Consider the following 17,408-nt stretch of genomic DNA (forward strand, 5'->3'; position numbering starts at 1 on the left):
AGGATGGTGTAAAGCATGGCTAAAAGGAATTGGCAAAGTCAACAGAAGTACCTATGGTATGATGGGTTGCTTTGAAGGAAAGCTCCTCTTTTTGGGAGAGTCCACGCAGCCCCCCCACATTTCACACTAAGAAAGTTGGTTGGATGCTACTCCGCCAGGACTGAATTGAAAAATCTATTTCAAGCCATAGCATTCAGTCAACAGCAGCACGCCTCCTTCAGCACTTCAGAGCCCCACCAAAACTAACAATCGCTATATAAATGGCACTAGCATTCAAGAGCTGACATGTCTGCATTCCTCCTTTACAGTGTCTTACAGTGGACAAAAACAACTGATAGATCTTAAGAGCTGGAGCTTCAGGGTTTCTTAAACTGACACACATGAATGTCATCTATACTAAATGTTTGCAGTATCAAATCACTAAAAATTGCAGATGTTACTGTAATCCAATTTAAGGCTTTCAATTTAATGTTCTCAATAGGGTTCAGGTTGGGTAAGCTTGGTCATAAACCACTGCATTTGTTAGAGGTGAATGCCCAACCAACTGCACCAACATTCGTGTTTATAAAAATGGCAGGGCAAGAGAGCAGATTTTCAGTTACCATGCCAGATAGTCATTTCTATATACTATGATGTAACAGTTGTTTACTTAATGTTGGTGTACCAGCACTAAAACTGCTTGTGTGATGCAGAAGGGAAACACAAATACTTTAAAAAAAATGCACAACTTTGCTTTTCTTTGTAGATATTCTTAAAGATCTGATAGTCTTTAATATTGGCAAAGCTGTAAAATAATCACAGCGCAACACAGCATTTGGAATGTGTGCAGTCTCATCCAGTGCATCATAAGTCAATCAAAATAATTACGTCAGCATATAACTTTATATTCTCATACATGAAGCTTAACAGCAATGCCCAGCACTCAATGCTCTACTGATTTAGAGGTTTTATTTCTGGCTCACATACAAGGAGTGAAGCAAAATTGGAAAACAAATGCAGTGGCAGGGTGGGTTAAAGTGGGAGGAGCAGGTGAGAGAGAAGAGGGAAAAGATATTCACAAGGGAGCGAGCAGCACAAGAGTGGGGGAAGGGCAAGAGGTAGAAGCACCCAGTGGAGATGGGGGAGAATACACAGCATATCTGTAGGGAAGAGGTGCATTAAAGAGCAAGAAGCATACGGGGTGACAGCAACACTGGGAGCAGGGGAGAACAACAGAGCATGGGGAGAAGTACTTGAGGGAAAAACATGGGGGACATTTGCGGAAGCACACAAACGAGCTGGAAAACACATGAATTCTCATGGAGTGCTTAATCAAGAAGTAAAAAAGTAGTTTCTTGAAAGTGAGCAGTGGAAGAACACAAGTCTGCCAAACCAAGAGGAAGTAAAGGGGCTATGCTCCAACTGAAGGGCCAAACACAAGGTGGACAAGGCAAGCCACTGAATAAGAAGTAAGAAAATGAAGGACAATACAGCCAACCAATGGTAAGCAATGGGAGTGCTTTAAGCCCACTGCAATTTCTTGGTAAGCAAGCAACAGCACTTTTTAAAATTGAAGCGGCATCAATGCACTCTCCTTTCCTCCATGCAATATTTAACATCATTACAGGCACGACAATCTGTGACCTTATAAATTAGGCTGGGTTTAACTAATTTAGCTCAAGAGGTAACATATACCAGCACTTCACTCCCACACAAGAATTAATGCCCTCTATGTCAAAAGAGAGTGGCGGAGCAGTAAGGGATCTGTTTCATATCTAGACACTGTCTATAAGCACTAAAATGCGATTTTTAAAATTTTGCACAGATATTCAAAGCAGGTAAGGCTTAACTAGTGTTGCAATGTCTCTGTATACTGTAAATATGAAGATGTTACTTCGTTTCTAAATACTGAGTTTTTTTTTTGCAAAATGTTTCTTCACCTTGCTCTTTCCCAAAGGAGTGCCTTTAAATTTCTCCTAAAAACAGAATTCTTTACTAAGGTTAAACAAAACAGATAATTAAAAGTGCATGCCTACAATTAACTCAGAAGCACAAAAGGAAGCATGAGAAAAGACTCGTCAACCTCGACATTATTCTCGGCGAACTGTATATAGACGTAATGGTATTTGCACAGATATAGGACAAATATGTCCCATTTTCCAAAATAGAACGATGGACACTGGTTTCATTTGACACCCTGCTCACCAAAGTGCCAAGATTCTGCAGTCGTTGAAACATGGGAGTGTTCCTTTATATCATCTGGCGCTAACGGACTATATGACCTTTAAATGTACAATGGGTATGTTTGCCTTGGCGAAGGAGTACATGTCAAAACAGGACCTCAGCTAGGAATTGAGGGAATGCCATGCCCACACAATGGGGACTGTTGTTTTCTTTTCTGGTGCTCGTCACATGGAAGTTAGTGATTCATAGTTTAGAGACCCAGGAATAGCACTGCGTGATTTAAAAACAGCAGAGCTCTGTTGGAAGGATCTGATCAAGCCAAAATATTCAGCTAAAAACCTGAAAGTTGCTGTTTTATCCCCGAGGCTACTTCATAGGAGAGTCACACATTATTAGTGCAGACTATTACCAACGTACTGTACAAGACTAAATGATGCATTTTATTTTAAAGAATTGTTTTAGCACAACCAAGACAAACTAAAGTGTTGGAGCACTAAATACCTGAGTTCTACTACTGTTGCGCAGGTTTGTAAGGACAGATTTCCAGGACTACTTTAGAATGCAATTGCTGGTAATGAAAAGTCATCTCCATGGTAAGAGATGTGTGCCCCTGCCCTGAGTGCACAACTGTACTCTTGTCTGGATCTCTAATGCAGATTTGATTTTTTTTTGTCATAGGCAAGCACGGATCATGTGTGTTCGCCATGACATAGATCTGTCTCACAAATCGCATTTATTTTTTTTTATTTTTTCAGACTGGGTGGGGCTTAACTCACCTCTGGCCTACGTCGGGTAGGTGTGGAAAGGCGTGTGATGGAAACGTGCAGAGAGTATGTGTGCTTGCAAGAAGTACACTATACAAGTGTATATAGTACAGTGCGCCCTTGGTAAATGTGTCCTTCCTGGCAGTGTGTGTTTTCAAAATAACACGCTCTGGTACAACACAGAAATCTTGAAGTATGGAATGGTGTGCACAGACTGAATGGTTTGCTGCTTGTAGATATGCTCGTAGTGGCAGTTATACTTGTAGTGGCAAAATAAGTCAGGATAACAGTGATTTGCAGTATGTGTGCTGTGGACACACTGCGTGCAAATGTGTCTGCTCTAGTACATTACATGGGGGACCCTGGGTTCCATTTTAGGAAGCCCAGGCCTCCCTGGGGGAAATCACAGACGTAGAGATATCCCTGTCCCCCAAATACAGATTTGTGCATTGCTGCATTCCTGTAAGCTTAGAGGGACTTGCGCTGGACGATGGCAGAGCCAGGATCTCTCTGGGCATTTCAAACAGCTCTTTTGTTCAATGATAGATCACAATGAAGGGGTCTAGACACCTCAGGAAGAGAGAGAGAGAGAGAGAGAGAGAGATGAGGTTGATAAGAGAATCATAAAGATAAGAGCTGGGAACTCAGGATTAAGCTTTTGATGCACCTATCACTGTGGCTGCCGTCCATGTGTGAACTTCGATCACTCCAATGAGTTTCATTGTGGGTTAATCAGCTTTGGAATCTTGCCTGCTTTGACAGGCATTCTTAAGGAGGAAGGTGAAAGGGGAAAGATGTCCATTTCAAAGAAACAGAATTCCTGAACATAAAACTTCAAAGACTCAGACTCTAAATTTTATATTGTGTCTGGGAAAAGGACTACAAGTAGTGGAGATTGGGACCCCAAACTTTGTCATCTGCTGAGCAGCCAGACAGGCTGTATGAGGAGGGGAAGCTCTGCAAGACTTCTGCCTGTGACCAGGACCGGGGCCCAGGGCTGCTGGTCTTCCTTCTCAGTGAGGGGACATTGCCAAGGGAAAACAAGGTCATCTACCCTGGAGCATCAGCGCCTGCCTGCTCACCAAGACCAGTGTGCCCTGTGAGGAAGAGGAGAGCAACGGAAGCAGCAAGGTCCCAGTGTAACCCTATTGTGAGGACTCCCTGTGTGATGTGGGCCAAATCCACTCTTGCTCTTATCGGGCCATAGCCTGTGTGCTGGATTGATTCGGCACCTGTGTGCCCGAGGGGCTGCCATAGACTGAGCAGAGGAGCAAGGGTTGTGTAGAGGACGCCAGGCCCACGTGAACTTGAGGTGATGGTGGGGGGTGGCATGTGCCAGAGAGAGGGCCACTGTCAACATCAGGTCACCGTGGCCGGACATGCAAGTGCCACAGCAGTGACCCCATATGCCAGGAAGGGCCACTGGAGACAAGTGTTCATGCCATCACCCAGGACAGAGAAACTGCTACTGTGACCAAAGCGGTTCCTGCCACATACTGCGAACTGCATCAAAGAAAGCCTGAGGATCAAAGGACATCCCGAACCTCCGTCAGAGTAAGGAGATCAACCCACCCCTCCTCCACTGTGAAGGGAAATGTGACTTACTGTGTGATCACCAGAGTGAGGACAACCTTGATCGTCAGAACCAGCTAGTAGTGTGGCTCAGAGAAGGAAGCTTGCCGAGTGCTGCCTCTTGAGACCAGGCGCAGCCCAACTTTGCTTCCCTGTTGAAGGGTTCCATACCGCCAGAGCAGGTAAGCAATGAACTACACCTCTGAGGCCCTGGCTGACATAATGTGATCGGTACGGCGAGCCCATAGACTATTGTGACTATGTTTCTGAAAGGAGCCAAAGGGAGGACTCTTGAGTACAGCTTTTGAATGTTGCTTACTTTTCCACATGTAGAATTAGCATTAAAATACTTCTTTTTGTATAGAAAAGAGTATCCGACTGGGCATTCATTTATTGTTCGCGCTGTTTGCACATTGAGTTATGAGACACATTCACTGATCTGTATCTGCCAAAGGAGTCTGACTGCTCATCTGATGCTACTTAACCGAGTCACCAGAGAAGAGGTGCTTGGCCCAGTTGAGCAGGATCCACAGGCTAGGCCCCGGGACATTGAGAGTGAAATGCCTTTGCCACCACGGATGGGCCCAGCAACTCCTGCCTGCGCGGCAGCCCACAGAAAGGGGTTTTGACTGCAATGTCGTGTCTTTATGTGGAAATTAAGCATTTTTGGAGAGAGTAACGTTTCCCCAAAATAGCTACTTGTCCACGCACTAGGCATGCGGTTATCTGCAAATGTATTTTCATGCAGCCCATAATTCGTTTACACTGGTTATAGAACACCAGAAGCAGTGTTTCATTCTGGCTCCCCTGCTCTATAACCTGTTCATTACAGACCTCTTGAGAAAGCTGGACCAAGTAACACTCACCCACCAAAGCTAAGCAGTAAATGATTTCAAAGCTTCGTTATGTCGATGATCTATTTCTGATTAGCATAACCAGGACAGGAATTCAAAGGCTGCTAAATGAATTGCAATGCTTCACCACTGCCAACAGGATGGTTACAACCCTGAATAAAATCAAAGTGCTTAAAAGTGGAAAGAAAATAAACAAGCCCACCGATTGGTGTATCAACGGTACACCCCTAACTGATTAAATCAAGTACAAATACCTAGGGGGTCATCGTCAACACCAGAGGCACATTCAATCAGCAGTTGAACACCATAATCGGTTCTCTGAATTTCTCATGTGGTCTGTTCACTAATACACTAAAAAGGTCCAAAGTACGGCCCCCTTTTAAAAATCCTTAATGCTAATCCTGATGCGCACTATTACCTATTGGAGCGAAATTATGAGAGGGAAGGACTCAGACCTTCTGGACAGGTTAATAACCAACTCATACCAATGCACCTATCGTCTACTTATGTCCGCCTGGAACTTGGTCTTACTAAACAAAGCTTGCCAGACGAGGAGGATTCCGTGAGGCCTGCCACTAATTTAAAACCATCTGACAAGGAACCCTGGATCACCTGATCTGGAAGCAAACCTCCCCTCCAGGCGCCTCGAAATACAGAGACTACATGGTCTCCTCTCTCTATATACTACAATCATCAGACATATTCACCCTACCATGATCAGGGATTATATTTTAAAAGGGTTATAAGTAAATTAATTGGCATAATCTCCATGCTGGATGACAAGAGAGACCTGGCATAGCCAACTATTATCAAATCATGAATAATTATCATACCTTTGCCCTGCAGACCTATCTGTCCATGTATCACTCCCAGTCTGTAAAAAGTAAGGTTTTGCAATACAGTTTCGGGGCATTGGCGCCATTTGATAGGATACCCTCCTGGCTCAAAACATCAGAAAACGCAGCATGCTGAGTGTGTGGCAGGGCCAAAGAAACACTGACATGTACTATGCATTTTCAAAATCTTTTAATTGAATGCAGACAGTTCCTTAGGAAGCCTTTAATTGGGCTTGGGTTCCACACATGCAGTCATCGAATGAATGAACACAGCTAACATTGGGGTTTTTGATGATGTTCCCAAAACAGATCGATGGGCACGCAATTGCTAAAACCTGACCTCGCTCCTGATGATCAATCAATCAATCAATCATTTGTAAAGCGCCCTACTCACTCGTGAGGGTCTGAAGGTGCTGAGGAGAGGGGGGTGCGAGGTACTGCTACTGCTCAAACAGCCAAGCCTTGAGAATTTTCCTGAAGGTAAGAGCGTCTTTGGTCTGGCATAGGCGGGTGGGAAGAGTGTACCTCGTTTTGGCAGTGAGGTGCGAGAATTAATCTACCTCTGGTTGTAGTTCTGCGGACGCGAGGGACGGTTGCGAGGTCGGCAGAGCGGAGATGCCGAGTCAGGGTGTAGAAGGAGAACCGTATGTTGAGGTATTCTGGTCCGGTGTTGTGGAGGGCTTTGTGGGCGAGGAGTTTGTAGGTGATTCTCTTGTTGACTGGGAGCCAGTGCCAGTTTCTCAGGTGGTCTGTGAATGTGGCGGGGGATTTCCAGGATGCGTCGGGCGGAGGCGTTCTGGATACGTTGCAGCCTCTTCTAGAGTTTGGCCATGGTTCCTGCGTAGAGGGTATTGCCGTAGTTCAGTTTGTTGCTTACGAGGACTTAGGCGACTTGTTCTGGTTTCAGTGGGTATCCATTTGTAGATCTTTCGGAGCATGCGGATGGTGTTGAAGCAGGAGGAGGAGATGGCGTTGACTTGCTGGGTCATAGAGAATGAGGAGTCCAAGATGAATCCTAGGTTGAGTGCATGGTCGGTGGGAGTCGGAGCGACTACGAGAGTGGCAAGCCACCAGGAGTCATCCAATGCGGAAGGGGTGGAGCTGAAGATGAGGACTTCCGTCTTGTCGGAATTAGAGTTTGAGGCAGCTGCCCTTCATCCATTTGGCGATGGCCTTCATTCCTTCGTGGAGGTTGGGCTTGGTTATGATCAGCTGGGAGTTTTTATCAGTTCAGGTGGAATATTTACCAGGGAATCTCAATCGGGTAGCAGAATGGAATTCCCGATTTCTGACCGATTCCAGCGATTGGAAGCTCAATCATTCTGTTTTCAAAACTTTACTTCACAAATGGGGCCCTTTACACATAGATCTATTTGTATCACGCCTAAATGCTCAAATGCCTCAGTTTTTCAGCTGGAGACCAGATTACCTAACGTTAGCAATGGATGCCTTTCAACAAGTTTGGTCTCAGTCAATCAATTATGCATTTCTTCTTTTTCTAATGATCAACAGGGTCCTTTCTCAGGTACAACGTCAAAAGGCTTGTCTAATTTTGGTGGTTCCCCTCTGGCAATCCCAGGTATGGTATCCTCCTCTTCTGGAACTAGCTATGGATTTTCCGGGCATTCTCCCTGTGCTCCCAGATCTCCTCCTCAACCCGGAGGGATAACCACACAATCTGATTCTCAACAACTCTCTTACCCTTTCGGCTTGGAAGGTAACAGGTCGTCTCAATCTTATTCAGGAATTTCAAAGGATGCTTCGGATTATCTCTCTAAAGCGTGGGCTCCCAGAACAACAAAAGCTTATAAATCAGCTTGGTCTTTATGGCATAGCTGGTGTGTGGGAAAATCTTGCGATCCCTTTTCAGCACATATATCCTTAATAGCTAATTTTTTAGCAGCTCAAGCAAGTTCACGTAAGTCTTACAGAACCATCAATCTCTATTGTTCTGCAATATCTTTTAATCATAAACACATCAATGGGAAACCAGTTGGAGAAAACCTCCTTATTTGCCATCTTTTAAAGGGAGTAACATTTTCCAATCCACCTACTCCGAAATATAGTGAGTTACGGTATGTTAATGTGGTTTTGCAACTGTTCCTCTCATAGCCGGAAAATTCATCTTTATCTCTTAAGATGCTTTCTGCTAAATTGACAATGTTATGTTTAGTTTCCATAAGAAGTCTATCATATGTCAAAGCTTTAGACATTTCTTGTCGTCATTTCACTCCCACAGGTATTCATTTTAAAAACTGCAGACAAACCAAAACAAATATTTCTACAGTTTTTAATCCTTATTTCCCAAATCAACCAAAACTGTGTGTAGAAACTTGTTTAAAAGTGTGCGAACAAAAGACAGTCCATCTCAGAACGTCCTGTTTCTCAACTTCTCAGTTCTTAAAAAAAAAAAAAAAAAAAATCCAAATTTGGCGCTCACTCTTCCAAGGGTGCTACGGCTTCTCATATAAAGGACATTCTAAGATCAGCAGATTGGTCTAATGATAGTATCTTTCGTACCTTTGACTGTCAACCAATTGCTACAGTTCCTTCTGTGGTGATTGATATGCTTTGAAGAAGCATAATAGGAGCCTCCAGTCTTGACAAATGTAGATTTTCCTGATAATTTATGAAGGAAAGTCTTAATTTTATTAAAGACACGGAGGCAGCGAGTATTATCCCACCGCAATATCATATTAATCAGTTTCATCTTCCGCCGCTCAAGCGAATATGCATAAAGGACAGATTCTTTCTGTAGCCTTCAAGCAGACTTCCCAAGTCACACTTTCTGGTCCGAAGGGCTCGTCAACAAGTCGGATCCTGTTCTCCGATGCGGACCTTCGCTGGATTCAACTTGTTCAAGACTGTTTTTCTTTGATATTGGCCATTTTGATAATTAGTTCCATCTTCCCAATGTTTTCTTCTTATTCTTAGACTTCTCGCTCAAGAAAAGAGGACTGCTCGAGGTCTAGATAGGGATATATTGACTATGTTATGTACTGAGTGGTCCATGCTGTTTATTGTTTTGTTCCCATTAGCCGAAGTTTTCTCTGGCCATTATGGGATTGGTGAGTTTTCTTTCTTGACTGTGCTGCTATTGAAATAAAAGCAAGAACAATAAGCATAATACGCGCCTCCGTGTCTTTAATAAAATTAAGACTTTCCTTCATAAATTACTAGGAAAATCTACATTGCTCCCCAGACCCAAGAGAGGGAACGAACGCTGGAATGTGGCAAATTAACTAATAAGAATAGCAAATACAACGGTCCAGGGACAGACACTGTTGTGTTTGTACATATTCGATACAGATACGGACCTAGCACCTTGCCTGCAATAGGTGGTCATTAGGTGGCAAAGTCCTACCAGTCCCTCCACTGTGGAACAGAGAGTGCATCCAACATGCAGCAGAAACGATGGCAAAGAGCACAAATAACTTTACCTTTTGTTCACCAAAGTATATGCGAATTTGGTATCAAGTGCACCTCAAGCGTAATTAGCCCCCAAAACACTGCGTCGCACCCTGCAAAAAGCACAATTCTCGGCTTGGAATAGGATCTACTGAAACATGGACTAGTCAATTAATATTTTCTTACTCTCACTTTCTGCTTTTATCTTAATTTTTAACAGAAAAATCACAGGTAAGGACAAAGATGACAAATGTTTCTCATCTGAACAAATTTCAATCCAAAGTGCACTTTTGGAACAAATAAGTCACTGAGGGCTAGTTTGCTATTCACACCGAATGAAAGAGTGGCGAAGGGCGTTATTTTCCTGGGGTTCAAAACCAATGATCTGCAGATGTATCAAGTGTAGGTATGTAGGATATATGTGCATTGTGAGATGTACTTGTATGTGTCCTGTTAAACAATATGTATCCCAGTGCTTACAACGTGTAAGACAGAACCCAGAAATTTACACAAGAGAGATCAATGAGCCGGGCGGGGATGCTGAATCTGTCAAGAATAGCATTTGTAAGAGGCCAGGGCAGAAGGCAGGATTAACAAGAACTGAGAAAGCCCCCGTTTCTGACAGCTCTTTAAAGTGTTTTATAAGAGATTAATGTGTGTTATATGTATATATACCGATATATAGTGAAAACCTAGCAAGGGAGCACATTATTGTGAGTGCTGGGTGATGATACAAGATCGTGCACATCTTACAGGGGCAGCATTGGGATAATGCTGCATATGGCCTTTACGTGTACACGTACTGAATTAGCGTCTGGCTACATTGAACCTGCGAGAGGGCCCCCATGTAGGAGCAATGTGTGGGTCTTGTCAAGTAGCTTCCCCAACACTGCTTTGAAGAACATGCTCAAATATATGTCTCCTCTTTCTATCAAAGCTATGTAGTATTCTGTTTTGTTACAATCAGATTTTAAATGATAAACCACTACCTAGTGCTCAAGCACCAAAAGGCAGAAAACGTATTCTCGCTCTCCACCGCCATTCTCAAACCTGCCACCCCAACATTACTATATGTACCGGTGTACCAGCGATCTCGCACTCCACTTTGACAGCAAGATGAGAATTTGGACCACCATTAACTGATCTACAACCTCCTCCTATTACCGCCATCCGAAATATACCATAAAAGTACAATCCATGCAGGCAAGCCATGCTTTAATGATTTGTGTGCAGCTCGGGGGGGACTCTTTCTCCAAAATAATGTGAAACTACTTTCGAACTGGGCCATGTGCAGAAACGTAATGGAATATGTACGGGAGAAGTTTGCAACACTGGTAATACGGTACATTTCCTGACTACGCTTTGGGTAACAAGAAAGAGTTTCAGAGTTACTATTTGCATTGAAATTGGCAAACCCCTTCTGCAGAGCTGACGCTTGCCTCCTAAAGTAAATTCACTGTTTTCCCCATAGGTACAATTCGGGAGAGACTACACAGCTGTTTTGGGAGATAAAAAGTTCATTTTAAAGTCCATGAGAAGTGGTCTCCAGCGTTATCCAAACCATCGCGCCATACCAAAAAAACGAACTTCTTTCTTGTTCACGAGTTGTGCCACGTTATAACAAGACAGTAATTTGTATTATGCATGGATGGCTATTCTTGAGTTCCTGGGACCAAATTCCACTGCAGTCTCTTTATACGACTTTAAAGGTCTTGGCTGGAGTGTTTTTCCAACAGCTTTACTGTCCTTCATCCTCTGACATCTGTACTGCGAATGGTTCCCCCCGAAACTTGGGCGAAACTCTAACGACGTTTTTCAAACCACACAATGCTTGCCTATTCCAGATCCAACTCAAACTTAACCCTAAATATTACAGTGGGGCTGTTGTCCCAAATAATCTGCCTCCTGATTCGCATACAGACTTTTTGGGGGGTTAATATGCACAGTGAAAAGTGAACAAAATCCTGATGGGTAGGATCAAAAATAAGTAGAAATAAAACATGCGCATTTTGTGTATAACTTGAGCAGTGTCAGAGTAGCTCCTGGCTAAAGCAGGCAACTAACTGCTCAACCTAAAGCAAAAGCACCATTGTCAACGGCCACGGGAGGAACCGGAAAATACTCCATAAATCCTTTCTATATGCAGCATGGTATTTTCTTAATGGGCCACGCAATAACTTTGTTTCTGTACAATGGCATTTAGGGTGTATTTTTAAAAAGTACATAGTATTCAGATATGAATCCGTACTCTACTGTTTCCTCTACTGCAGAGATCTTCAATCTGGGGGTCAGGGAGACATAGGCAGGGGGGTCGCACATTCCCCCAGTCTCACTTCTCCCATCATTAAAATGACTCAGCTGAACTTTGATTTACTGAGTCTCCTGTGCTGGGAAATAAAGCTATACAGACAGCTAAAAACGCTTTTGTGCCAGGGTGCCCGCTTCGTGAATGAAATGCAAATGTGAGCTACGAGATGCTCTGCTAATGTAAAGGGTAATCTGCAACTATAAAGGATGCTTGGGAGCCGGCTCTTGGCTTTAAATGATCGAGTCACTCAAAGCTCTATTATGACAAACTTTATTCTCTATGAGTAGCAGTGCTGAGAAGTGTGTGATTTTAATTGTAATTTTATTTACATAGCACTTACTTCATTCACCTGGATGTGTTATATGGCATATGCTCTGATATTACTTAAATCTACATTTTGGAAGCACTGTTTTATCTTAAACCTTTTTGTAGTGGCCTATCTTATACCGTGTGTAACGCAAGTATTATGTTTTACATATTCACAGTGCTTTCTGTTACAGGCTGTGACCTCATGGCACTAAAAATACACAATTCACTATTATCCACTGCACCAACTAAGAGTTAATTCTGTTGCTCTTCTGTTACACACAGACCTCTGCAGTGCTCTAACACTAATAGAGGTTTCATAGTGCACTACAGTGCATTTCCCACTGAGTAACAACTTTATTATTTTTTTTTTCATTTAAACTCACAGTTATTTTATATTCAGCTACCGGACGGTGAAAGACTTACTTTTAAAAAAAAAAAGTACAGAATATTTTGGGGCATATTTGACGTTCCGGCGGCACAAGCTTCTCATTCATACCTTATGAGGCGATGCAAAGCCACTCTGCATGACTGAGCTTGGCCTCATAGATATGAAGTAAGGCAAAGCAGTGCAAGCCACTGTGATGCCTTACTTTGCGTTAAGGAGCCAATCCATGGGCATTGTGGTGGGTGTTCCCACGCAACACCCATAGATATTGGCGCTGCCCTAGATTTACAAAATCACGTAAAGTGGAGCAGTGCCAAAACAGTACGCCTCCCCAGAGCAGGCATAATGATAAAAAATGTTTTAATTTCTCCTTGTTTATTCCTCTTTCCATGTGTGTTGCTATCTGCTGCACATATAGAAAGTGGAAAATGCCTCTCTGGATTGTTTTTGTATAGAAAGGTACGCCTTCCTGCACAAAAACAATCCTGCCTTTGTTGGTGCTAGTCAGCAATTTGTGCACCAGCGCAGGGGGAAAGGACAGGAATGCACTGTATGTCATATAAATACGGTCCATTCCTGCCCTTTTATATTGCCGTCGGGCAGTGTAGCAAGAAGACTTGCGCCACTGCCCTATGCCAAGTCCTCATAAATTCAGACCTTAGTTTTTAGCCACGCCCGACACTACTGACCTTTGGTTTGCTAAACAATGTTTAATATTATTTCCTCACTGAAAAAATGATTTGTTGTGGGAATTGGAGACGTTTATAATTGTCAATGATGAGTACCACCAGGTTCCAGACATTTTTGTCAGAGGATGTCCTTACACCTAAAACATTTTGAGAGGGGGTCCCAGCATCAACAACTTTGAAGACCTCTGCTCTACTGTGAGCTTTTGGCATGCTGCAACAACCGTGAGTCCTAAAAGTCAAGTATACAAACACATAAAAGCACCAGGTAAAGAAGCCGCACTCTGTCTTATCACCTGCCTTCTCTGAGAAAAAAAAAGCCATAACTGGGGTCAGACTAGGCACCCAACACTGCGAACACAGTAGATGAAACTCATAAGATCCGGGAACTATCGGATAAGTGATGTTGCGGCAGAAGGAAATGTATTTAACATGTTTGGGCTGGAACGACGGGTTTAACGGTGACACTAAAATTATTCAATATTCAAAACGCTTACAATTACTCTCGCTCATCAACAGGCAGTCCAGCGTGTAAACGCCTGACACAGACATAAAGGCTGCATCAGGGTTGAGGACTGCTAAAACTTCTTTCAGCTCTATTCCCGATGTAAACAGTAAGGCCACTCTGGCTTGACTACCAGCCACATCAGAACTAACATCCGCACATCCTCCAAAATTCTACCCGTTAAAGAATGCAAACGCTGGCACAACGACTGTGCATAGACAACGGTCTGGCACCGCCAGCAATGCAGAAACAACCCGTTTCCAAAACTCATGAGACGACATATTTAGATCATGCTGCAGCCGATAACGAGAAAAAAAACATACACAGCCCTATGCCCCGGATAAGCAGCCATCAAGCATCTCACTGATACACTCCATTACGGCGGTAGGCGAGAAGCGCGAGATTTCTATACTGCACTAAGTGGAGCCCGCTAACGGCACGGCAAAAGCTGAGCTCTCTGGTGCAGAATAATAGAGTAAAAGCGCGGTGGGTAAGCTCAGACCCCGCTCACCTTGATCCGCTCCACGCCCGCCTCCATCTTGAGCTGCTCCACCAGCCTCTGCATGGTGCCCACGTTAGAGTTAGACATGTTACCGCCGGAACGAAAAAGAGAGAATGGAGGCGAAAGAGCAGACTGGCGCGATGCCGGGTTAGGGCGGTAGCAGCTGGCGGCGCTAGGACCACAAGGACTAGAAGGTGAAGATCTGAGACCGGGCGCTCGCACAGAGCAACGTAAGCAGGAATCCCATTCCCAACCAATCACGACCTTCCCTCAGGATCGAGTCTGATAATGGTGGGAGGTAGAAAGGGGACAGAACTTCCAGCGAATGTACTAAAAACAAACAACGACTCAAATGTAGTCAAGAGGAAAGTCACTGTAAATGTAGAACAGGTTCCCCGCCTAACGTTACAGTGTACCCCAGCGGCAAAACAAAGGCCAACTTAAGTGTTCGTTGTACGTGGCACAGTTGTCGAGGGCTGGTGACTAACATTTCAGAAAGGTGACGGATCCCATCAGATTTCACGTTTACATCTCGACGTTCCTGCCAGTGGCGAGGCTACATCGAGACTAAGAGGAGCCCCCCCCCCCCCAAAAGAATAACATACACACTGTGGCTCCCCGGACTAATTGCGGAGCCACTTGAGTTCGATTTTGTCCGCTTTTTTAATAATTTCTTCACACGCTCACCCTCAGAGTTCAGGCATGCGTGAATGTGATGATGGCTCACACGACAAACTACTTTCTTTCCCAAATTTATTTACATTTATTTAAGCCTTTAAACATGATATCCCAGGTCAAACAGGATTACTTTAGAAGCCATCCCAGAGTCATTGGATGATCATCCAACCACATTAGAAGTCATTTTCACATCATCAGACATCATCAAGATCTTGAAGTCATCAGCAAAGCTTAGAAACTTGTGCCCGATGATTTGAGAATGACATGAAAATGAGTACCTGATGACTCTTCTAGAGGTGGTTGTTCCTGATGATTTGAGGATGACTTGAAAATTACTGTCTGATGACTACAGAAGATGACTTTGCTCTTGATGATTGGAGGATGATTTCAAACTAGTATATGATTACTTCACAAGGATCGTTACATTCAAAAAGATGAAAGTGTTTACTAATGTTTGTGGATGATTTACTGATTATTTCAAGAGCAACTTTCATATATTTATTTCAGTTTTGTTTTAAAATGTAACCAGCTGGGTGTTTTCTGGAGTTTTACCTAATTATTGTTAAATTACTTCATGTGATATCTATTGATCAGCATCTGATATACATCAGATCATGTGGTAATTAAGTCAGAGGTTAGTATTTTTACTGGCTTTTGTTACTTCTAAATCATTCTTATTTATTATAATTGTTAAAACAAACAATTAAAATCTTAATATGTTCAACATTTCATATTAATAACACAGAGTGTGGGGCTGTTTTACTATTAAGACTTTAATACTACCTAAAGAAACCCTTCTTAGAAACTTTGGAATAACAAAAGATTGAGGAAAAAACTAGGGGGCAGATTTAAGAAAAGTGGCTCTGCTCCTAGAGCAGTGCCGCTTTCCTTGCGCCTCTACCGCCACTATATCTGAGCTGCATTTAAAATACAACGCACCATGGCACAGGGTAGGGGGCAATAGCGTCATTTGTTTTTTACGCTATTGATGTACTGTGCATGCGTAGCGCCAACATTTTGGTGCAACTCATGCAGAGTACATAGGGGCCCATTATAAATAATGTAAGCTCTCTTTTAACACCTGCCCTAAGCAGGTGTTAAAAATGCCAAAAAAAATGGCAGAAGGAAATCTCTTAGATTTCCTTCTGCCATTCCTCCCCCACACCCCAACGGGGGAATGTCCTCCTTGCATACATTATGCCTGGTGCAGGCATAATGTGGCGCAACGGTTTACAAAGTGGCGCAATGCATGCATTGCACCACTTTGTAAATATAGCGCGGAAAAAATGCCACTTTAGCGCCGCCTTAACGTAACAAAAATTACACTATAGTGGCGCTAGAGGCTCTTAAATATGCCCCTAGGTTTCTATATTTGCATGCTGCATTTTGGTGTTGGTTTATGGCTCATTGTGCAATATTAGAAGTATTGCAGTTTTTACTCTGCAAGTAACGAAAGTATTTCTGTGACAAAAGCAGTAACCCACTGAACAGAACTACCCACATAAAATACAAATTTGTCTTATGCATGTTTCATGTTTGCAGTTCCATGCTACTTTATGAAGAATCGAAACTGGAACTAGACAAAACCCAGATCTCCCCAGCAATCACATTTACCCTAGCAGTTGTGTTCCTAGTGTTAAAATGCCTTGATTAATGCTGGACACAAACATTTCTGCAGCATGTGCCTAAACCCTGTCAAGTGGTTTAAAGTGCAACCTGCTTGTGACCAATTAAGTAAGCCAAAACAGACTTACTGTCATTTTTGTCCTTGGTGGCAGTTATAGATGAGAATTTCACAAACTCTGCCCTTTCAGAAATAGTTTATAGTCACAGAAAGAACTAATGGTGACGTCACACATTATTAGCTCACTGTCTGAAGTGGTTGTACTGTAGGACATGTAGTCTTGGTTTTCAAGTGGCAAGTATTAAATCATAGGTACCAGCCAGCAAATTATAAAAAGAGGACGGGCTAATGTTTCATCAGTTTTTCGGTAAAGCAGAGTAGGCAAGAAATGCACACCGATTCGTAATCGGAATTATTAGCATTTTGCAAGCACAAAACGAAAAAAGATAATGGTCACACCACTTTTTCACACTTAATATAGAATTAAAATTGTGGCACTGTCTATTGCTGGAAGAAAGCCCTGTGAACTAACGCTTCATTTAGATGCATTATATTATTTTTAACCCAAGTTCTTTCCCGTCCCCAATGCTGTGATAAAGTCCAGTAGAAAGTAGGCGATGCTGGCCCCTGGTTTAAGGGCTCCTCAGCCGCTCAGAGTTCTTTAATGCCCACTGTGCTTCATGAATAGATCGAAGCTGTGCATCTGGGAACACCCTAAAACAATTAAAACTTCTATTCAAGCTTTGCTGTAAAAAGAGAGGGTATTGTAACCATGCAGAGGCCTGGAGTCAGTTCAACATCCTTTGGTTGTGGG

At 43.1% G+C, this 17,408-nt stretch overlaps 1 protein-coding gene across 1 annotated transcript in view; it reads right to left on the reverse strand.

The window, feature by feature from the left end:
* The window catches only part of GNG10 (G protein subunit gamma 10), a 31,652-nt gene extending 17,105 nt beyond the window's left edge, over positions 1–14,547 (reverse strand). Inside the window, exon 1 of the mRNA XM_069238751.1 lies at positions 14,302–14,547. Within this exon, the coding sequence (XP_069094852.1) occupies positions 14,302–14,379 (78 nt within the window). The 5' untranslated portion in view covers positions 14,380–14,547. The remainder of the gene's footprint in view (positions 1–14,301) is intronic.
* Between the last annotated feature and the right edge of the window lie 2,861 nt (positions 14,548–17,408).

This window comes from Pleurodeles waltl, chromosome 1_2, assembly GCF_031143425.1.
Source record: "Pleurodeles waltl isolate 20211129_DDA chromosome 1_2, aPleWal1.hap1.20221129, whole genome shotgun sequence".
Taxonomy (NCBI): domain Eukaryota; kingdom Metazoa; phylum Chordata; class Amphibia; order Caudata; family Salamandridae; genus Pleurodeles; species Pleurodeles waltl.